The sequence below is a fragment of the Megalops cyprinoides genome, chromosome 1, assembly GCF_013368585.1.
Source record: "Megalops cyprinoides isolate fMegCyp1 chromosome 1, fMegCyp1.pri, whole genome shotgun sequence".
Classification (NCBI taxonomy): domain Eukaryota; kingdom Metazoa; phylum Chordata; class Actinopteri; order Elopiformes; family Megalopidae; genus Megalops; species Megalops cyprinoides.
The window spans coordinates 73411518-73435925 of NC_050583.1; the positions used below are offsets into that span (position 1 = coordinate 73411518).

The 24408-nt window shown below is 37.4% G+C and overlaps 1 protein-coding gene across 1 annotated transcript in view; it reads left to right on the plus strand.

Annotated features, from left to right (window-relative positions):
- myom2a (myomesin 2a) overlaps positions 1-24036 on the plus strand; it is a 55470-nt gene extending 31434 nt beyond the window's left edge. The window contains exons 19-37 of the mRNA XM_036522923.1: positions 127-253; positions 686-864; positions 7715-7829; positions 8632-8791; positions 8962-9068; positions 9403-9447; positions 11291-11427; positions 12717-12861; positions 12955-13014; positions 13364-13431; positions 15608-15721; positions 18338-18425; positions 18526-18564; positions 20760-20865; positions 21102-21265; positions 22080-22116; positions 22276-22298; positions 22390-22445; positions 23078-24036. Coding sequence (XP_036378816.1) covers positions 127-253; positions 686-864; positions 7715-7829; positions 8632-8791; positions 8962-9068; positions 9403-9447; positions 11291-11427; positions 12717-12861; positions 12955-13014; positions 13364-13431; positions 15608-15721; positions 18338-18425; positions 18526-18564; positions 20760-20865; positions 21102-21265; positions 22080-22116; positions 22276-22298; positions 22390-22445; positions 23078-23590 — 2283 coding nt within the window. The 3' untranslated portion in view covers positions 23591-24036. The remainder of the gene's footprint in view (positions 1-126; positions 254-685; positions 865-7714; positions 7830-8631; positions 8792-8961; positions 9069-9402; positions 9448-11290; positions 11428-12716; positions 12862-12954; positions 13015-13363; positions 13432-15607; positions 15722-18337; positions 18426-18525; positions 18565-20759; positions 20866-21101; positions 21266-22079; positions 22117-22275; positions 22299-22389; positions 22446-23077) is intronic.
- The last annotated feature ends 372 nt before the right edge of the window (positions 24037-24408 follow it).

The window sequence follows — 24408 nt, forward strand, 5'->3', positions numbered from 1 at the left end:
GTATTACAAAAGCTATGAACCACTGCTGCTTAGACATGTACCCTTTTTTAAAAATGTGTTCAAAAGAGAGGTTGACATGACATGTAATTTTTTTCAATTAATTCCCTTTTTCCTCCATCACTGTAGGTTGAGAACCTGAAGGAGGGGGCCTTTTATGAGTTTAAGATTCAAGCTGGGAATCTTGCTGGAGTAGGGCTACCCTCTGAGGCTAGTGCACATTTCCTCTGTGAAGCCTGGAACATGCCAGAACCAGGTAATGTAAAACACAGCTCTGGTGTACATATTGTTTCATGTTATTGGGGAAATAAATCAATTAGCAAGCTGGGGCAAACATGCTTAAAATTAGTTTGGGTAAGAAATTCAGTTACCTACATGTTTATAAGACATGTTTCCAGGGTGTCATCAATATCTAGAATGGTGTGGTACTTAAAGAGTATAAGAGTCTGCTAAGTTTCACATCAAGTGATTCAAATGCCTTCAACAATTCTACAGTTAAGAGAGTTAATTCAATTACTGCAACGTCCAGCAGGCTCTATAACTCATGAAGATGGAAGATGACCATCCCTGCTCTGCAATGGCAAAAAATGCTGATCAAAGCATAAAAAACTTGTCTTGTTCTTTATTCTTATTCCAAGTGATTATTACTTGATAATTTGACCAAGTGTTCTCTGTTTTCAATCATCAGGACCATCCCATGATTTGTCCTTTTCTGAGGTCAGGAATGACTCTTTGGTCATTCAGTGGAAGGCTCCAGTGTACACAGGTGAAAGGCCAATTACAGGATACTTTGTGGATGTGTCTAAAAAGGGGTCAGATCAGTGGACCACTGTGAATGAAGCTGCTGTGGGGCACCGTTACCTAAAGGTAAATACCTGACATCTAAGTGACCACAGTGAAACCCATATCCCCTTAGGAGGAATGAATTAAAGTTTATACATTTCATGTTTCAGCTCTGGGATGTTATAAATGATTGATTTAACTTCAATTTTCACTTCCATAGTAAAGACAGTTGTCAAGATCTATTTTTTAATAATCTACAGAATTTACAGTACTGATATAATTGAACAACAGGGGTCAGATACAGTATAGTAACATTTGACATATGTTGGTAAGTCAAGGACTCTTCTGTCAATTCTATGGTTTTAGACAGGCCTATTCTAATGAGGAGAAAGAGAATTTAATAAACGCAGACTTGGCATCATGTCTACACTGCACAACAATTGGATGAGAATTGTTGGGACCCATTATTAAATTGAAATCTGCCAGAATTAAAGCAGAGTGTTACAGATCAGTACTGTATCTCTGTTGTTCCTTGCATTCTCTAATTGACGGGGATTTCACAGTATTAGGACAAATTGGCATTGTGCCACTGGTGATAGTCAGGTATGTCAGCCAGGGTTTCTTTATCTCACTATACCGGGCACCCTGCAATTTTTCAGGCACCTGAGAGTTGGTTGGATGACATCAGTGGAGTACTGCCTATCTTTCAATGAATGCCCACTCCACTGTGGTACACAATGTGTAAAACAACCATCTGCTGCATCTGAGTGTATCGAAAGATTGCATTCTCCTTACTACAGGGCTCCTGCATGAGTGCAGAGGGTGTCACAACTCTAATACACAATTGGTGATTCCAAAACAGGGTTATATAAAGGGAAAAAAAGCATAAAAATCAAAAATAAATGAGCCTGAGACATTTAGTTGGCAGAATAATTCAAGAAGATTTTAACACGATTTAAATAGAACTAGATATGTGGCACATGAAATTGAACATTGCCAGATGTAAAGTTATATGTGGGCAATAAGATTGGATTGCAAGACTGATTTTTGAGGTACAAAATGAGAGTAATATGAGAGGCTTTTTTTCTCCAATATATTTATTGAGGGTTTAACAGTATAGAATGAACATACATTTAATAACTAAACATTTACGTTGACGCAACTACCCACAAAAATAGATAAATAAAAGAAAATAAAAGTGGATATTAAAAAAGGCAAAGTTTACATTTGGAGGTATTTACGCCATACAGTGATTCACGGTACATATACCCCTTCGTTATCATCCTCTTCAGGCAGTAGTTGTATTTGCATTTTCCAAAAAGTCCATGAAAGGGGTTCAAATATGAGCAAAGTCATTCTGTTTCCCTTTAGTAATATATTTCAGTTTCTCCAGACCAAGACAAGTTGACAGTTCTTTTATCCATCTATTTAACAATGGAGGAGTTATACTCTTCCAGCATAATGCAATCACTTTTCAGGCCTGAAGAAGTCCAAAGTCGACTAATAGTGTTTGTTTCCTTGTTACTGAAGATCTTCTGGACCCGTAAATTCCAACTACACAAAGTTTGGCACAGCACGGGACATTCCTATTTACAATCTGTGAAAGACATTGTATGATATTTTTTTCCAAAATAATTGAATCTGTGAGCATTCCCAACCACAGTTTGATAGAGTTCCTTTCTCCTCTGAGCATTTCACATAAGAATCTGGGATGTTATGAGACATCTTATTGAGTTTAACAGGGGTTATGTACATTCTCATTAGCCATTTATATTGCAAAATTTTACATTTTAAGAGTTGTATTTATATTTTGTTTTTGTGCTTTCAAACAGGCCATTTCTGCTATCTGCTTGCTTTTGCTTCCAATCTACTATATTATCGATTGTCTACATTTTCCAAGTATGTTTTTTTCAATAATCGACAACGGTAGTATGAGTGTTATCTTTTTGTACTCCGATAACATGAAGCTCCTTAGTTGTAAGTATTTGAAAAAATGTTTTTTAGGAATTTATATTTTCACATACTGTAATTGAGCAATGGAAGGTCTGGGATATATTTTTGTTCAATGCCAATCCACACCTGGTCCGTAGATGGAGAGAAATCAGACATTGTGGAAGTCAATTGGGCAGCCCAGTAATACCATCTCAGATTGGGTAATTGAAGCCCCCCCCCCCCCCCCTCCATAAGGGAGGTAGAGTAGCTTATAGCGGAGTCTAGATTTTTTTATTGTTCCTAATAAATTGGCTGAGCATTTTGTTAAAAAGTGTGTAGGGTATAGGCAGTGGAATTGATTGGAAAAGAATTTTGATAGTACTGACATCTTTATGATATTTATACATCCCATCATTGACACCGGCAAATCGGACCATCTGTTAAGTGCCTCCACTACTGTGTCCACCAGAGGGTCATAGTTTGCCGGGAGTATTCCCTTAACCTCAGCAGTGATCTTAATACCAAAGTACTTAAAACCTTCTTTGGTGACCATAAATGGGGTATCTACGACCGGTTTCTGCCTTTCATCTTTATTCAGAAGCAGAAGTACTGATATGGATTTGTTTATTTCATATCATATCCAGAGAGGCATCCAAATGTTTCAATAAGATTGATTAAGCTGGGGACACTCACCTCTCTCAAAAATAGGATGATATCATCAGCATATAATGAAATTCGATGTTCTACCCCTCCTATTGTAATACTTGATATTCCTCATGTTCTCTTATTGCCATAGCCAACAGTTTGATGGCTAACGTGAAGAGCAAAGGAAAGAGTGGGCAACTCTGTCTAGTTGATTGTTGTAGAGTAAAAGGTGTTGATATGTCAAGATTTCTACAGTATGGTTTGTGTATAATAGTCAAATCAACTTAAGAAATATTTCACCAAATCCCTATCTAGGGAGAACATTAAATAGATATTCCCATTCTATCCTGTCAACTGCATTTTTGTCTTTGTCTTTGTCATTTATGTCTTTCATGTAGCACATTCAGCACTCTTCTAATATTATGAAACCCCTGCCTTTTCATTACAAACCCATTTTGATCATTACTGATTTAGGGACATACTGTTCCAATCTTTTCGATAATGCTTTGCAGAGTATTTTTGTGTCACACCCCATCAGGCTTATGGGTCTAAAGGATGAGCATTCGGTTGCTGGTTCATCTGATTTTAATATTAAGGTTATTATAGCCAGTCTTTAATGAGATTGGAAGCATTCCTCTGTTATATGATTCCTCAAACATATCCAGGAGAGGTTCCACAGGCTTGGAAAGCACAAGCAAGAAAGAGTGACTGCTCCTACTTTTGTCCTGTACATTCTGATTCTGATTTCAAAAATTCTGAAAAAATTTTAAAGGTGATATTTATTTCAAGTGAGTCTGATGTTAAATTGCCAGATGGTGTCTTTACTCTATTAATTGCCCTTTCGGTCTGCATCTTTTTAGTCTGCCATGCCAACAGTTTTCCTGCCTTCTCTCCCTGGTCATAGTATTTTTGTTTTGTCTATAGCATACTTTTAGCCACTTTATCCGTTGTTAATTTATTGTACTTGGCTCTCATTACATTTAGGTTATTTTGTTTTACCGGATGATCGCTCTCGTATAGCTCTCTCTCCATTGTTTTAATTTGGCTTTCTAAAGTTTTCTTTATTGAGTCTCCTGGTCTTGGAGCTCATATAACTTAAATAAAATAAATTCTGCGTATATAAGCTTTGAACACCGGCCGTTGTTTCGTCTCTGTTCATTTCAAAATAACAATCAATGTTAAATTCATTGAGACTAACAAAGTCCATCCTGCAGCCAGAGAACTTGAAACCTCCAGCGAGGAGGACTTTGATTAAGTTTACCCAAATGTACCTCCATTGATATAGCTGCATGATCACTTATTACAATACCGTCATACTCACAGTTCTTAATATTGGACAGTAGGTCGTGAGTAGGTCTTGTGCGTCCTGGAATTGCAAGAATATTCTCTTATGTTAGGAATTTGTGTATCAACAAGACTTAGATCTTTTATGTACTCCATTAGTGTTTTTCTAGTTTTAACATGGGTGTTATCCACTTTTTTTGATCTATCCATCACTGGATCTAAGGTGCAGTTGAGATCACTGCTTATAATGTAATGACCCTTCAAGGTGGACACCTCTATCAGAAGCTTCTCAAAAAATAATGGGTTATCTTCATTAGGGCCATAAATGTTGACCAAGTTCACTTTATGTAATAATATGTCACCCTGAACAATAATATATCTACCGTATGGGTCTTGAATAATTTTTGTGTTTTGAATTGATGGTATTGACCTATGTATAAGGATGACCACCCCTCTGGCATGCCTCTTATAAGAGGCGTTAATTACTTAATTATGTCCTGGCCATCTTTTTTCCAAGCACTTTATATCGTTTGCAATCAAGTGGGTCTCCTGTACACTACTTTAGATTTGAAGTATTTTATTCTATTAATAACTTGTTTTACTTTTGCCAATATTCTTAGTCGGCATACATTCCAACTAGTAATCTGTCATGACTGCGGCGTCTTAGCCCGTTGTTTTCTTTTCCCTGTCCATGTGCTTTTGTTTTCCTTGTGTTCTAGCCCTGCCCCGCTCTCCGCCCTGTCTCCGCCCACCTGATTGTCTCCACCTGCCTGCCTGCACACCTGCTTCCCATCACCTAATCAGCCCAGCCCTATATCTCCCTGCTTGTCTCTGTCTTGTTTGCCAGTTCGTCTCAGTTCGTCTGTGTCGCTACAAGCCGTTTTTCCTGTTCTGCCTGCCTGCTGTTTTACCGTTCTCTTGTCCGTTTTCTTGACCACGTTTTTTGGATCCGGTTTTTGGTATTGTTAGCCGTGCTTTTCTGGTTTTCTGACTTCGCCTGTTTTGACTACGTTTTCTGGATTTCCGTGTTGGCTTAATTATACTTCGCTTTGTGCACCCTATTCCGCTGTCTGCGCCTGAGTCCCTGCCTGAGTTCTGACATAATCTAGTAACAAAAAAAGAAAAAATGTCCTCCTCCCCAACACTATATACCTTGTTATAGCAAGTGCTCTACAAAAACACTAGAGAAGTACCCACAAGAATAGCCTGATGCAAAAAAAAACTCTCTTTCTCTCTCTCTCGCTCTCACACACACACACACACACACACACACACACACACACACACACACACACACACACACACACATATACATGTACACATTAGCACATGCCATTTTTAAGACAAAATATGCAAGAATGATGGAATGATAGGCTACATGATAGAACAGAATGCACTGTCGTAGCCTACAATGTCAGAAAAGGGTCCACCTAGGCATGCACTACAAAACGTGTTCCAACTGTAACGACTGCCAATAGATACTGCAACTGTTTTTATCACAACTGTTTTGCAAGACATTGTGTCAAACATCGTGTTCCGAATAAAGCAATTTGGTAACCACAGCAAAAATAACGGTCATTATAGAAGAGAGACAGGCAATATGTAGACAGGAAAGCTAAAGGAAACGTGTGTGATGGTCTTTTAAGAGGTCTATAGGCTTGGACCTACCTTATTTGAAGAGAACCTCGCATCGACGACCTTTCTGGGACGCAAACAAGTTAATCACCATGTCATTGAAGTCCCAAAGGCTTGAATAACTTCAGTTCCTAATAGTGGCTTGTCACAAGGAGCGTTGGCCGTTCTTTGAGGTATAATCCGAACAAAAAATATCCAGCAAAAATGTAAAAAGTTGAATCGTTCTAATTTTTAATGTTCAACTTGCTAGATCGATACGCTAAATTTGAAGAACAGTGAGGGATTCATTTAACGGACTTTTTCCCGTCGTTTAGCTACTGTTTTTGAAAGCTTTGAGGGATAGGTCCAAAATAACCTCTTATTTTAACCAATAAAATAAGCCTTCAATATATCATCACTATATTAGATTGAATGATAGCTATTTGACAATACTAGCTAGCTAACGTTGGTTGACAAATAGTGAAAACGTTATCTAGCTAGAGAGCAAGTTATAGCTAATGTGAGCGATCATTAGAAGAAATGTACAAAACAGACAGTCAATAGATGTCAGTTACTTGTATTCTAGATGACAAATATATAGTCTGATACAGTAAATGATCTAGTTTCGCCGGACTTTCTCGGATACTTCTCAATAGTCTCCGATGGAAAATGGCATTCAAATTAACCGGCACGTGACCGCCTGAGGCTTCCGGGTACTGGGCTGAATGAATTTAGCCCAAATGATCAGCAAATCAAGGGGGAATGCCACGGCAAATGTCACTCACTTGACACAGAAGATGAATGGAAGCTGATGCCACTGTGTTTGTGCTGTAAAAAATAAGCCCATTTAGATATATCTTGTGTTTTTCTTGTGACTATTTGGTGCTGTTACTGCTCTAGGTTCCACCATTTTTTTAATCTGTTCTAAGATTTATTTTTAACAATAATTTTCTCATCTTTATTGTAAAAGATAGGGAGGGCTTAGCCCTGTTAGCTCATTTATACCAGCCGTCCCCGGGTGTTTGCCATTAAACTGCTATCGATGTGGTCCAATTTTGACCCAAACTCTGAACGCATTGTTTTTAACTCGATTAATACGGTATGTATGCTAGCTGTGGTGGTAGTGTCGGAACTGGTCAGTGGGAGATTTGTCGAAGTTGATTTTCTACCCACTTTGCGTCCTCTTGCGGGCATAAGATAGAATCGTGCGCGGTTGCGGGGAGCTAATCGGATAAACTGCTCCCTTGGTCCAAGGTCACGTGACGGTGACACGCCCAACGGCCCCCCCCCCCCCTCCAATGCTGACACTGTGAAGAAGACATTGTGTAAAAGCAGTGAAAAGGCAAATTGAAGGCTGGGATATACTATCTGGCAAAATCTAGTATAACTCGAAGAATGTTACATTGATATTACACAATTCTCATGATCAGTGCTTATTTTTAAATGATCTGATTTACAGGTGACTGGCCTGGAAAAAGGTGAAACTTATGTTTTCAGAGTGCGTGCAGTCAATTCAGCAGGAGTTGGAAAGGCATCAGATATCTCTGAACCTGTGTGTGCCAAAGCATTGCCAGGTAACTCAACTATTGGATGTTCTCAGCAGTGACAATAATCAATCAATACAAAAAGAGTCCATTAATCATCAAGTAGCATAACAAAATGAAAAGTCAATTCATTTACAGTACAAGGAAGCTGGGTTTAAGCAGTAAGATTCTCTGCCTTTTTTAATTAATAATTTTGACTATCTTAGCTGCATCTTTAGAGCTCTCTAAGGTGAGATGCACCTTCCTTGTTCTGCTTAATGTATATAAACCATGTTGTATAAACAGAATATATTTAACATATATACAAATATTTAACATATGTTTTAATTAGGATAGGAAAAGAAGTTACTGCACTTTGTAATTTTTATAAGCGGTTTTTGCTATACCCTCATGGCTATACCCCATTTTTGATATGAAAGCTCTCTGGTTTATGCTCAGAAAGTGTTTACATTTATATTTTATTTTTTTATTATTATTATTATTATTTTTACATTTGTTTACATTTCAGTTGTAAGACCACAGCAGTAAGTAATGCATATAAGGCAATCACATGTAGTGTATTTTCTGTGACATTAAAGTAACATTTCTTCAATATCGCAGAAATGTTGTGAGAACATAATATGTTGGTCATACTTTACAGTAGAATGGTGTACACATAGATGAGAGAGTAGTCTAGATATTTCTTTTGTAGAGCCCCCCCCCCAAACCATTAATACAGTTTTGATTTGCAGTATAATAAATATTTTATATAATATAATACCATAAAACAATTTTCTCTTGAATTCTACATTGGTAAATAGTACTTCATGGTTTTTTCTGTACTGTACACTAGGTACTAAGGAGATTCACACTGGTGTGGATGAAGATACAGGGGATATTTACATGTCCTTTGAAGCCTGTGAATTTTCTGAGATTTCACAGTTTGTCTGGTCAAAATCCTACAAAGAAATCACAGACTTCTCCAGAGTCAGTATTGAAGCAAAAGGAAATCGGTAGGTGATTCTTCTCTCACTTGCTGTACTTACTACTTTATTACAGTATCAAATTTTTAAAGTATCACATTTACTATATCAGATTTACAGTGTTAAATTCACAATGTAGGTTGGACTTGACCTGGATAATTTTGAAAATAAAATAAATGCATGCAATATTTCTTTTCAAGTTCTAAGCTTATTTTCAAGAACCCTGACAAAGATGATCTGGGGACATATTCTGTTGCCGTGACCGAGACTGATGGCGTCTCTGCCAGCCATGTCATCAAAGAGGAAGGTGGGTTGTAACTGACTGTATCTTTCCACTCAGTGTGGTGCACGTTGACCAAAGTCTGCATACAAACATTTATGTGTATGAATTGTAATCATTTTTCTTAAATTTAATTTGGACTCAGACTAGAAATTTGGTTGTTTTTGTTGTAGGTATAAAGTTTTGTTTGTTCCAAGTATTCACCTAGCATCGCTAATATACATCAGATTTAGCATCACATTTCTTGTATTTCCAGGAACTTTGCAATCTTTTCGCAAAACTAAATTGATGTTTGATGATATAAATGATACACTACTGTAAAACAGACACAGATAATTATTACTTTTACCTTCTTTTGCAGATCTGGAGAAAATGCTTGAACTCAGCTATGCCATCAGACATCCAAGTAAGTATATATTTTTTATTTATTTCATATTTTCATATTTTTTAAGTTTCTTATAATTTATTAATAATTGCAGAGGAAGGTTACTATTCGGAGTAAGAATTACTCCAACTCTACTCTACTCTACTCTACTATTCAGAGTAAGAACTACTCTAAAAGTGCAGTGCTAAATAACATTCTACCTGAAATCAAACATCCTCAATTCTGGGCTTTTTGTGCCCACCAGGAATGACAGGTGATCCAGGCGGAAGGTCTACATTGCAGGTGTTTCAAAGTATTGAAAGCAAAAACATTTTAGTAGCCAATGTATTAGCATACAGGAAGCCTGCATGTTGTCTCATAAACCATATAAACATCCATATCCTCTTGTCCTTCATAAGGGTGTTTTAGGGTCCAGTGATTCATGGTCATTCTGCAACCGGCAATGACCAAGAATGGTCATTGGCTGCAGCAATATTTTGTGTATACTTTGTGCAACTGGTGCCCTCTCATCACTGCAATGGTTTCTGTGACTTTATTACATTGAATTTTGACTACATTGCTGGCTCAGTTACCATCGTTATGATTTAGATCGCCATTGCTCTGAGGTGAATAGCTTCCAAATGAAGATTCAAGATTCCAAGTCAAGTGATTCTGGTGTAATTCTGGTATTTTATATAGTGGTATTGAATTATATTAAAATGGAAGACCAGGGGTTTGCGGAAAAATTTGTCAAATGCATTATTTCATACCTGTGCATTTATGCCTTTGACAGGTCAGTTTACAATGATTCTGTTAAGAAATGAAATATTTGGGCAGCAGTGTCCAGCCAGGTAAACAGTGCTGGCAAGTAGCAGCTAGGCTAGCTACCTATGTTACATGGTAGTCTAAATCATGCAACCAAATTAATTTTGTTAAAGTTGTCTGACTAGCTAGAATTCAGATCAGTGTTATTGTTCATCTGTATCAATAAATCCACCAGCTGATTATGTTTATCCATCCAACAATGACTAGTTAAATGATTTCTTGTCCATCAGTCAATACTCCAATATAGTTGGCTAGCCCCCAATTTTCAACCCATCACTGCATGTAGACAGCACACAAATCTATATATGGCACATGTTCGAATATGGTCCTGTCCAAGTTTTCATGCCACTATATTAGATGCACTTTGTGCTTGTGCTTTGTAAGTGATTCTGAATAAGAGCATCAGAAAATAACAAAAATGTAAATATGTATTGATAACAAAAACATTAGGAACTGTAAAAGCTGTTAACCAAATTGCAGAAATTACTGCACATACTACATACTAGGGGTGAACCGGATTACATCATCACATTTCCATTGTCACTTAAAAAGAGTTTATACTTTTTTGAGTATCAGCATCCAAATTTGAAGTCGAGTGACAATGGAATGTTGGTGATTTAGCAGCGATTTCAGATTTCACTGCCCTTTAGTTGGTAACTGTTTCGAGTGACATAGACATAACCAATCATTCATGTTTATGACTGCTAATGTCAAATGTTACTAAGTATTGTGTAGCCATTATGTACGTTTTACAATCGTACACATCACTTTTTTATCCATCACATTTTTATCCACTCATCACTTTTTATCCATTTTTCTTTCAAGAGAACCGAAAATCCATACCTTGGAAATGCTATACCTAAAATGTGATGGTTCCTTAAGAAAATAGAGATTTTTTTTTTTTTAACCCTGCATGTCAAATGGGGTAAAGATGAGCAGAAGATATATAATTAATTTGCAGCTAATGAACCTGACAGGCATTTAATACATTCATCTGTGCTGTTTGTTGTATAAAGAGTCTCCATACCTCTGTTGAACCTTAACTTCCTTTATTTTGTAGTTGTTCCTTTGAAGACAGGGCTGTCTTATGAGATCCTGGAGAGAGGCCGTGTCCGGTTCTGGACACAGGCTTTGAAAATGTCCTCCGCTGTCTCTTACAGATTCATTGTCAACGACAAAGAGGTCACAAGCAGTGAGGTACAATCAAAATTTCCCCTTCTGACTGTATCATTTTGGGATATGAAGTGGGTTTAGATACAAAGTGTAATGCCTCATGTTACCACACAAGCAAAATGTTAGTTATATTCTACTTTTTCCTTTAAATTGATGAAAAATAACTTAATTTCAATTTTTCAAAAGAAAAATGTAGAAAAATTGTAGTATTATTCCAGTAACTTGTTTCCATCAAAATGGAAATGAAATGGTTAAAACAGGAATATTGTCTAACAGTGTAAAAATATTTTCAAGAAAACATGGGAAAACAAGGGAAACATGAAACAGAACATGGCATTTGTTGATGACTGAAGATACATATAGATACAGTACATAGAAACTCAGATGTGTTCAAAGGAGATGTTTTAAAATGGTATCTTTGTTATTGTCACAGCAATAGTTCTACACATACATAGTATAAGTTTGCTGTTGTGTATTATTTGCACAGGAAACATCTGTACCGCATGTACTGCAGCACTAATCTGTGGCGATACAATATAAAGATCTCAATCTATCCTGTGATATTCACTTACAAAAATGTGCTGATCATCTTTCCTGCCATTCTTTAGAATAAGCTTAGCATTCATATGTACTACACATACAAAATGGCCACCTGCTCTGGTTTCAGCAATGTATTTCCAGTCATCTAACAAATATGATAACTCCTGCTGGTGTAAAACCCAATTTCTTGGGGATTCTTGCAGTTGTTGGTTCTCTGATAAACCTGGGGAAATAGTTAGCATGGTTGATTAACAACTACGGTGTTGGAAGAAACACAATACAATGTACAATGTACAATGTATGGCTCTCTGCTCTGCTATTCTAACCAATTTAATTGATGTGAAGGTTTTAATATACCAGGGTTTTGGTCTCTAACTCAGCATATGTGAAGTCACAAAAGGATGTTCTGGCACCTCTCTGTTCTTTAAATGATAAATTTTAAACTTCAGCCACACTGTCCAACTATGTTCATATTGACATTAAAAAAATCTCTATAATTTTCATTTTATAAGACAGCAGATATATGTATATATTGTATGTCTGTAAGGAGCAGGCCACGTAACCAAAGGGTTGCAGGTTCGATTCCCCACAGGGGCACTACTGCTGTATCCTTAACCCTACTTTACCCACAGTTGCCTCAGTAAATATCCAGCTGTGTAAATGAATAACATTGTAAAACCCTATAACAAATGTAAGTCACAATGGACAAATGAAAATAATGATGCAAATCATGTCATGTAAAAATCTCAAATCACAACTGTGTGTATTTACAGAGCCAGAAGATAAGCCATGACACCTCCACTGGTGTCATTGAAATGGTGGTGGAGCGTTTTACAAAAGAGAATGAAGGCACTTACACGGTTCAGATCAATGACGGAAAAGCCAAGAACCAGAGTTCCCTGGTCCTTGTTGGAGATGGTCAGAGCTCTTATGTGACACAGACATCATGCAGCATTTTGGCATTCTGAGTTCCAGTCACACTAAGTGATCCATACATTTGCTCTCTTGCAGTATTCAAGGCAGCTTTAAAGGAAGCTGAATTCCAAAGAAAAGAATACATCAGGAAACAAGGTATTTATGTTCAGAAAATGTAAACATTACAAATGAGATATTTTAGGATTTTATTTGAACAAATGTTTCACTGATGCCTATTGTCCTTCAATAAATACATATAATACCAAATGTCAGTATATTACTTACCCGTTGCAATCTATATTAACACTGCATTGCAATCTGATGACCAGTAACGTTATTAATTTTGTATGATATTTTCAACATGGAATTAGTGTTGCTTGGACAGCTTTTGTGCTGGATGACATTTTTACAGGGGGTATCCCTGTATTCTCCAAGTGATATCTGTAACTTTTAACTGTATAGTATTTTTCACCAAAAGAAAAATAATTTATTTTCTTCACTCTAGGTCCTCACTTCCAGGAGTATCTGTCATTCTACGTGGAGGAAGATTGTACTGTGATGCTCATTTGCAAGGTAATGTCATTAGGCCTATGTGTTGTCTAAAATGCATGATTTTTCATTAATTGGGAGTGTTGGCTGATAATACCATAATATGTTATTTCTCAGGGTGAGTGTGATAAAGAGATACTATATCCCATACTGGAAGGAGTACAGACTTTCTCCATTCCAAATATTGGCTTGTGCAAGTGTAAAGATATATACAGCAGATATAGAAAGTCTACACACCCTTTCAAAATGTATTGTTTTTGCTGTCTTAAAGATTGAAATCAAGACAAGTGAAGTCAAACCTTTTTTTTCTTAGCTTTGTATATGTTATAAGCAACAATATCCAAGTCCAACATCAAATGCCTCAGTTTTTCTAAAAAGTATTAAAAATGAAAAACTCGACAAAACTGAATTTTTTGGTTGCATTAGTCTGCACACCCTCAAAGTGATACTTGGTGGAAGCATCTTTTGCTTTGATAACAACAGTGAGTCTGTTTAAGTCTCTACCAATTTCTCACATCTAGATATTGCGATTTTCTCCCATTCTTTTTTTTCAGTAGAGTTTCAGTTCATCTAAATTGTGCTGGGACAACTTTTGAACAGTTCTCTTCAAGTCAGTCCAGAGATTTTCACTTGGGTTGAGGTCAGGCCTGTTACCCAGCCATTCCAGGACACTGATCACCCATTTTCTCAGCCATTCCACTATGGACATGGCAGTGTGCTTTGGGTCATTGTCACACTGAAAGCTGAAATGCTTCCTCAGTGTCAGCTTTTTTGCAGAGTGTAGGAGGTTTTTCCTCTAAAATCTTTTCGTATTTTGCACTGTTCATTTTTCCCTCTATACTCGCCTCTGTAACTCCTGTCCTTGCCGAGGAGAAACAGCCCCACAGCCTGAGGCTGCCACCACCATTCTTCACAGTAGGGACTCTGTTCTTAGGCTGATGGGTTGTGTCAGCTTTGCACCAATTTCATTTGGAATTAAGGCCAAAAAGTTCTGCCTTAGTCTTGTTAGACCACAAGACCTTTTTCTACATGGTAACAGAAGATCCAAAGTGCCTTTTTTCATAATTCAGACAAGACTGGATGTTCCTCTTTGTGAGAAGTATCTCCCAACTTGCCAACCTACCCCAAAGTTTAGCATTGTGGAGAACACATGAAATTGTTCCTACTGTCATATAGTGGCCAGGCCTTGCCATGAAGTCCTGCAGCTCTTTTAATGTTGCTGTTGGCCTCTTGGTGGCCTCCCTGAGGTGTTTCCTCCTTATATGGTCATCCGTCTTGGAGGGATGGCCTGATCTGGGCAAGGTCCTGGTGGTGCCATATATAATAGATTTCTTGATTATGGTTTTTTTTTTACTGTGTTCCATGATATGTTTATAATCTCCTCACCTTTCAACAATTTGATCCCAGAGATGTTTTGCTGGCTCCTTGTTGCATATTGTTGTTTCCTTATACTGGTGTAACCATGAGGTGTGGGGCAACTGCAGTGCTCAACTACACCACCTTGGGAATTTCACCCAAAGAAATAGTTTTGTTTACATAAACCCCAAATGGACACCTACGTTACAAGGAAGTGTCCCCTCCAGTTCTAAGACAGAGACGTGATTCTTGAAGGCACAATAATTTATTGAGACAAAAAAAGTTCATTTATTGCAATAATTTAAAAAATGCTATTTTAAAAACACTAATTTAAAAAAATGACTTTGATGTTGTGCATTACCATTTCTAAATTAAAGAGGACAAATGTAATAGATTTAATAGGTTTTCATTTCAGGCCTCAAGGCAATAAAAATGAGAAATTTGAAAGGGTGTGCAGACTTTCTAGATCCACCAATGGGTTTTAAGGTCATATGGTTAAGTTCTTATGTCACATGGTAATTTTACTGGCAGTTTCAAGCAAAAACCTTTGGTTTTATGCTGTATCGTTAGTAGAATTTTCTGATTCCTGTGATATTGAACAAAACAATTAGTATCTATTGAAAAATATGTATAACTCCAACACACACATATCTAGCAAAGAATTGGCAAAGATGTATGATGTATGTTTCTGTATAAATAGATAGAAGTGTTTGCACACACAGTCCTGGTGAAGATGTTTTAATTGCAATGCTGAAAGGATTCAGATAAAATTCCTAGTGAAAAGAGAGTCTTAGTATTGCTATGCCTTAAATTAGTTCATGAATCTGATGTATTTGTGCTACAGGTTGCCAATGTGAAGAAAGAGACTGTGTTCCACTGGTACAAGGATGATGAGGAGATTGTTCTTGAAGTACCAGTTAATCCTATGGCTGGAACCTGCGCACTCCCTATCCCCCTGGTAACCATGGTTTAAAAAGCTAGTTAAGACAAGGAGCAGATATTGCCAATCCTCTTACCATATTGAGACCCCTAGACACAACATCTCTGCAACATCATTCATATAATTAATGTGTTATTTTTCATTTTAATCTAAGTATATTATAAAGTATCATAATTTATTATATTGATTGAATTTCAATTTGAAATGTTGAACTTAAAACAGGTATATTTCCTTCGTAGAATCATGGTTAAAGGATGCCTGGGTGCAAATACTGTCCCATTTCAATTAATGACACTGCAGTAATATGTCATGGTCTTCAAATGCTGCTTTGTGGCAGGTTATTTTGCCAGAAATTGCCAAATGCTTACTTACAATACATTAGTCACTTGGAATAAACAGATAAACCTGTTTTTAGCTAGCAAGGTAGTTTACAGTGTGGCCTAGATACTTTCTGAATGCTCTCAGAATTGGTTCAGTGTTTCATGTCTCTGTTGCTGTCTAGTATGAATTTAAAAAAAACAGTATTTTTGCAATGCTCCTGTTATGATTCAGTGTGTATGTATAATATTCAGAGAAGCCTAGCTAGCTAGTGAGCTAGCACACTAAGTAACTATTGTTTGAAATATAAAGAATGTTACTGCAGTGTGACTGAACTGTGTTGCTTGTCCTTTGTAAACATGACAGTGGTATTATAAAAAAATAAACAGCTTTTGTATTTTCTAGCTAGCTAGTTTGTTACCACATTTTCAGATATGTAAGCTGAAGTGAACTGGCTGTATGTATTCATGAGTAAATCCTACCTTCCCTTCCAAGCTATAGGAATATATCATGAATATTTTAAAAAGCAACACATGTTAAATGGTTGGAGAACATGGTGTTGCTCGTACAGTATAAGAAGACAACTGATACATAACTAGGAAGGTGTTTCCAAACTACTGTTTACTATCTACACAAATATTGCCACCAGCCCACCACTTTTGGGGGGCAGGACTTTTGGTTGTGAGATGCCACAATTTATCCTGACAGTAGCTCAAATGACTCCATGGCCAAAACCAACAGTGCTGGTTGCATAACAGGGATTGCATTTTGGATTTATTCAGCTCCATGTCTTCAAAGAAGAGGCATACACTCAGCTTAGTACCACCTAAACAAGGCCTTGGGAATTATTATTGCCTCACCCTAACCCTCTGTGACCTGGGTTATAATTTCTGTTGACTATGTCATTTATACAGAGAGGAGGCTGTAGCTAGCTAGTCTTGATGATTAGAGACACTTTCTGAATAACTGTGCCATCTATTCCATCTAAGATTGTGCACTGTCTGGAGAACGCTACCATTTTAATCATAGGGAATGTTGTTGTCAAATAGATAACTCAATTGTCATGCTGAGCTCATCTTTCAAATACAGCGTGAGCTACAATAAAATCATTTTGTTTTGTATTTGTTAGCCAGCTAGTTTTAATTTTTAAAGGAAAGATGAGAGCTCGCAACTGATTCACTTACCTCAGGAATGTAAGAGCACACATGGTGATTTGTTCTTACAGAACACTATATGACAGGGGACATTATGCACAGAAATGTATGTACATACATGCGTGCACATATGTCCACTGAGCACATTAGGGTAGCCTAAATAATGAAATTATTAAATGTTCATTAATCTGCACCTCTGCTCAGACCTTAGAGAGAACATTTCATTGATAAACTAATTATACAGGGTTATCAAGAGAGGTGAAGTCATTCAAATGTAAAATTCAATGTATGTCAAATACAATCTCTATTCTCTCTGTTTATTTCCACTTGACTTTGCCTGTTTAGTTACAAGCAATGTTGGTACACACAGTGGCCAATGCAGTTCACAACTTGTTAAATCTTTTCCTTTGTGAGTTGCAAAGAGAAAACAGACTTAAGTGTCAAGTCAGAATACATAAGTCTTGGAAAATAATGAAACACACCCTCATTTTGAGTGAAACACCTTCATTTTGGGTAAACTATGCCCCAAACACACATTTCCCACTTAGCGGCTTAAACAGCCCTTGTCTGAATTTGCTTAATAATAACACAAATGCAACTCTACACAGAAGCACTTAAGCAGGGTTTTCACGCATATCTCAAGTTTTAATCTGCTGCTATATGAATGACAACACATAGTCCACCAATTATTTTTGATTGAAGGCAGCATGTTAGAAATGGTCATAAACAGTGCATTCATTTAATGCCTTCAAATTATGTCAAAATAAGCTGAGCTGCATGGCAGTGTTACCAAGAAATCTTAACAATCTACTGAATAATCAATTAATATGAAACAATTACTAAATTACTTTTTTGATCAAATTATGGCTCTAAAAATGTAAATGTGCAGTCATTTCACTTTTGTATGCTTCTGTCTTCCTCTGATTTCATCTCACTGTTGCTTTAGTCCATTGCTTGCACTAGTGAAGGATATTATGGCTGTGTCCTGATTAGCCAGTAGGCAGTACTCAGTCACATCTTCCTCACACCTAATTAACATAATTCCATGACCAATGTGCTCTTTGCCCTGCTCTCTGCAGCAACCAAACTACTATAGTTACCCTGACCCCAACCCTGTCACTTCACAATTGAGCACTGTGTCAGAGCCTTTGTTTTCTTTTAGTTCTCCAGGAAAGACCAGGGTGTCTACAAAGCAACTCTCAGTGATGACAGAGGGAAAGATGTATCTCTGTTTGATATTTCTGGCCAAGGTATCATCTCTGTATTTTGATTTACATTGATGTTTGTTGTTCATTTGTTTATATTACAAGAATTATACCAAACAAATGAATTTACTTTTCTGTGTTGTAGTGTTTGAAGATATAATCAATGACATCGCTCATATTGCGGGTATGTATTCAATTTTAATTTCTTTTCTCAAGATTGCAGTCTCAGTAGAGTAGAGAGTTCAGTAGAGTACATTGATTCATTTGAATCCATGATTAATCTCCTTTTATATTCATTCATTTTTACTGAAATAAAATGTATTTCACATAATAAAGTGTTGTGATTTTAGCTTTTAGTAAGTCAAAGTCAAAGTGTACTTTATTGTCATTCCAACCATACAACAAGTAGTGTACAGCAGAACGAAATTGCGTTTCTCTGAGCCCAATGCTCAATGTGCAAGGTAAGTACAGGCACAATTAAAACAACAGAATAAAGCTGGTACGAGCAGGACAGCAACAGGTGGACGTAATATACACCATAGATAGACAAGATAACATCAGCATGTAAGACAGTCTAAGCTAAATATATACAAAAACTATACAAGAACTATACAAAAACTATACAAAAAATTGCACATAGTTTTCACAATTGCACTAAGGTTCCACAGTGTGTGTATTGCACATAGTGGGTGTATTACACATAGTTTACTCTGTGAGTGTATTGCTCAATGTAACAGTGGATGGTGAAAGAGTCCTCAGTGGTGAAAGCACTGAATTGTTGCTCAAAAATAGCAGCATAGGGAATGATTTGAGTTGAGTATTCTGATGGCCTGTGGGAAGAAGCTATTTCTGAGTCTGGTAGTCTTGCACTGCATGCTATGGTACCGTTTTTCCAGAGGGCAGAAGGGTGAACAGTCCATGGGCAGGGTGGGTGGAGTCTCTCATTATTTTGGTGGCTCTGCTAAGGCAGCGTGACAGATGTAGTTCCTGTATAGACAGGATGGAGGTCCTGATGATTTTCTCTGTCTTCACTACTCTCTGGAGGGACTTCTGGTCTAAGGCCGTGCAGCTGCTATACCAGACTGAGAGGCTGCTGGTCATAATGCTCTCAATTGTGCCTCTGTAGAAAGTTGTGAGGACAGGATGGGGAAGGTTTGCTCTCCACCACACCAATCATTGCTGAAAGTGTTGTTATGGGGCAGGTGTAGAATAACTTGCAAATTATGAAAAATGATTATAGCTTAGTATTTCTGTCCTAATTTGCTGAAATATACATATGGTGCAAATAAAGTAAGTATGACATGTGACTAGTTGTACATTTGATAAAAGCCAAATGTGAACTGCAACCATTCAATGTATGCAGAATTGTGACTTATTGGTAAGGAGTAGGACTGATAACCCAAAGGTCATGGGTTTATTTCTTACATGGGGCTTCTGTTGTAACCTTAGGTAATCAGATTGCCTAGTAAATATCCAGCTGTTTAAATGGATAAAATGTAAACTATGTAATTCACTCTACAAATAAATACATTTTGGCAATTTAGCAAAGAACTGCATTTTCCGTGCTTGTTTGGGGACAGTACACAAACTGTAACAATAAACAATTTCATTTTAGTTATAAATACATGTGCTAGGAAAATGCTCAGGCAGGGTATCTTTTAAAAAATGTACTTTCAATATACTTGTACTGCTGTTGAATATATGTAGACTATTTGGAGGTTCTCAACTGGCTTAGTCAGCTGTGGTGCTTGTTTCCAGCAAAAAATGAGTCCTACAGATCAGATCTGGAGTGTGAGTTGTATGACAATGACTGGGAGCCCACATCAGTGGAACACAGTGGCTTTGTTCCATAGGTGATAGGGGTGGGTATGTTAGCCAGGGTTTCCATGTCTCACCAGTCTCAGGCATTCTGTGATCCTTCAAGTACCTGCGAGTTGCATGGAGGATGTCAGTTTTGCTCCCAATCGGCACCCATACTGTGGGACCCATAGTGAGAAAAACAGTCTTTGGTTTGAATGTGAGTGTATTGGAGAATTGCATTAATGTTGCATGAGCACTCCTGCATGACTGCTGAGGTTGTCATAGTGAGCTGAGCTTAAACTGCAGCTGGAGATTTCCAAAGAGTTGTATGAAGGGAAAAAAAAAAATAAAAAGAGGGGACGTGCATCAAGAGAATTTCAGTGACTGGGTTTGTTAAGATGCACACTCAATGCTTCTCAGTGAGGATGAGGCTAAAGGTCAAAACTTTTCACTATTCAGCATACTGCCTTCAAAAGCAGCATTAGCTGAGAAAATAGTCTTTCCTCCTGCTACCATAAAAAAAACCTTACATTCTAAGTCCCAGTTATTAACACCATGCTACTTTCTTTCTTTGTTTAGGATCATCTGCATCTGAACTTGTGCTTCAGTGCACTCCAGAGGGTATTAGACTCCAGTGCTACATGAAGTACTACACAGAAGAAATGAGAACTCATTGGTTCCACAAGTACGTGGACTTCAGATAATGAATTGTGCAAATGGTTGTGTAATTGAAAACCCAAGGCACTACAGGAGCTGTGCATGGGAACAGATCTTGAGTTTTCCTTACATTGTCTTTACATTTGGCTTAAGATGTAAACTGGTTATTGAAAAACAGCATCTGATTGTTGTTTGCTTTTTTATTGATCCTGATGTTCATATATCTTGTAAAAAATCAACTATGTCTTTTCCCTAAACATTCAGGGAAAGTAAGATCTCCTCATCTGAAAAGATGAGAATTGGTGGCACCTCAGAGATGGCCTGGATGCAGATCTGTGAGCCTACTGATAAAGAAAAAGGACATTACACCATTGAGATTCTGGATGCCAAGAAGTCCCATTCTCGCAGCTTTGACCTGTCTGGACAAGGCAAGCCCATTTTATAAAGCAGTTAATTGTTACAGCTTTCTTACAGAATATTATGTAAATAGTTACTGTATGTTCAAATATCTCACCTTTGTGTAGTCAATATGAATATTTGTTAACAAGTACAACTCCTTTACATCGCAGGCTATTGTAGCTTGAGACTTGATAAACAATTCCTGCAAATGATTGTATTCATTTACTTTTTATTATATTGATCTTTTAAACTTATATTGAAGTATGAAGTAATGTGGTTGCAGCTATATGTTGTGTGTTCGTGTTTTTTTTTTGATATACATCTTTTTAATGTCTGTACTACTAGAATGACATAATACCTAGCACAAAGTGTCCTTTGTAGTTATGACAGAAAAAAAACTGCGCAGAGCTGAGATACACAGAAAACTCAAATACAGTAACTGTCTAACTGGTTAGCTGACAAACCACACATGGCAAAGTAATGTGAGTGAAAGAGGGTGCTGGATTCAAAGAGCAATCACTTTGATACAGAGACAAGTCAAACATACAAGCCAGGATTTACAGTCCTGTATATGTACAAACATGCAGGTTAGCATGTCGTACAGAAAAAAATCTCATTATACTGTACATCACTGAGTCTGAAATTGTACTTCGTTACATTGTCCATTTGCTGTCTTTGTGTGCTAGAGCACTGTTTTCCCATGTGTCAGTCAAGTCAGGTGTCTAGTGCTGCAGGATCATGATGGACATTGTTAAATTAAGATAATGGCTGCTAAGGAGCATATAGCAGTTTACATTAATAACAGGAAAGCCTAATAATGAAATGCATGTCTTTTCATTGCAGCCTACAATGATGCCTATGCTGAATACCAGAGACTCAAGTAAGATTATCATTGCTTAATATAGATTTATTTCTTAATAATCCAACTACAATGTCCTCACTATGCTTTGTATCCAGAGATCTGTAGTTAATAAAAAACATTATAGATGATGTAATGGACTGACTCACTCTAAAATTACCATCCTTTGTTTGTTTTTAGGGCTGCAGCATTTGCTGAAAAGAGTGAGTATATTCACAGTCACAATAACAGCTTGATTATTTAATACTATTAACTGAATGAAATTTTTTCATGCTGTAATGTTAAAATCATTAGACCGTGGCCGAGTGGTTGGTGGTCTGCCTGATGTTGTTACCATCATGGAAAAGAAGGTAAGAATTAATTTTTCTCTGTTTATCTCATTTAAATGTTGTGTGTGTTTGATTGCATAACATTATTACATTTGTTCAATAGGAATTATTAAATGAAATCACATCCTTAACATTATTTATTTATGATTAGCATATACCCTTATCCAAGGCAACATACATGTTTTCTTGCAATGAGCCAAACCATCAATCTTGTAGTTTCTTAAACCTGCCTTTTCATTCATCTATTGTATAACTTACTTGGGGGTGGCACTTCACTGTTTGGTGCTTCACAGTAAAAATGATCATCTAAGTTTAGCTTTTTCATCTTGTTCCAACATATAGGAGTGAAAATAATTAATAGAAACCAGTTGGCGATGACCAAAAAATCTTTGGCATAATCCATAGTCATGGTACTAACTGAAAGGACAGCTCCAGCCAGAAATTACTTTTTGATATGTATTAATTTATTAAATGGACAATTGATTGCTAGGAACCACATCCTGTAAATCTTCCTCCTCCAGTTGCTTGCTTTTCAATGAGGTGAATTGGTCAAATAAAGCTGGTTCTCCAGTGATGCCTTTGCCACTACTTGAACATATAAAGAATCATCCAGAAATGTATGTGAATGTTGATTTTTTTTGTTGATGATTTAGACTCTGAGTCTGACCTGTACAGTGTGGGGTGACCCAAGCCCAGAGGTCACCTGGTTCAAGAATGAGCAGGAGGTGGTGTCTGATGACCACAACTTGATTTCATTTGAATCGGGCAAGTTTGCCAGCCTCACCATCAAGTCTGTGTCCTCAGAGGACTCTGGGAAGTACAGCATTAATGTGCGGAACAAGTATGGTGGGGAGTTTGTGGAGATCACCGTAAGTGTCTACAGGCAGGGCGAGGAGATTCCAGAGCCAAAACTTGGACAAATGCCCAAGGCAGCCGTGCCCCCCAAGTCCCCAGCTCCCCCACCCCAAGCTGCTAAGTCCCCCACCCCCCCTGTCAGTGCAAAGTCCCCCACTCCCCCCGTCGGTGCTAAGTCCCCCACTCCCCCTGTCAGAGCAAAGTCCCCCACTCCCCCTGTCAGAGCAAAGTCTCCCACCCCGTCTCAAGGTTCTAAATCCCCCACCCCACCCAGAAGTATGAAATCACCTACCCCCCCAAGAAAAAAGTAAACAACAGAAAACAATTGCAGATTAATATCTGACAACACTAGCAGCAATGAAAACAAGTAATTCATAGCATGAGTTTGAGAACAAAGTATGTTAGATGTCATTTTTCACTAAGAAAGCAGTTTTGGTCTTTTCATTGGACAGCAGATACAGCTGTAAAACTAGTCTTAACCTGTTTAACATAAATCAAGCTTCAAATTAACTTGACTCCACATCTGCCAAAGAACTTTGTGAAAAATGACCAGCTTTGATGTTAGTTTATTATTTGTACTTTAGAAGCTATATCCTACATTAGCCAGTGGACTCTGAACAGAGTCATTGTCATTCAGTGGAACCAACTGGTGCCATTAGCAGGTACAGCTAGCCCTGTCACTGACTCAGAAATATCACACCACTGTTGTTTGCTGCATTGTGTTCCCTTTTTGATGTGTGTTAATAAAACCCTTAGAAATCACCATCTCTGTGTTCTCTTTATTGTTACCATTCTGTTACAAGTAGTCATTGATAGTCTTAATAAATTCACTTTGGAAGCAAAACGTAAGATCTGCAAGGCAGTATATGCACCCTGTCCTTGCTCTTTGCTACCCACTCATGACTCTTAACGACCCAAATCTGATGGGTCGACCCAAATCTGACAAAGAGCTGCTCACACACTTTTCACACGCTTACTTGAGGACAGCCATCATTAGCACTGTGTGGTTTCCGGTGATGTTTAATCACAATATCATTTGGAATTGTCCATAGAGCTGTGACAAAGCTTAGAATATCACCTGTCAGAGATTAATATTTCCATGTAGGAAACTGAATTTGATTTCATAACA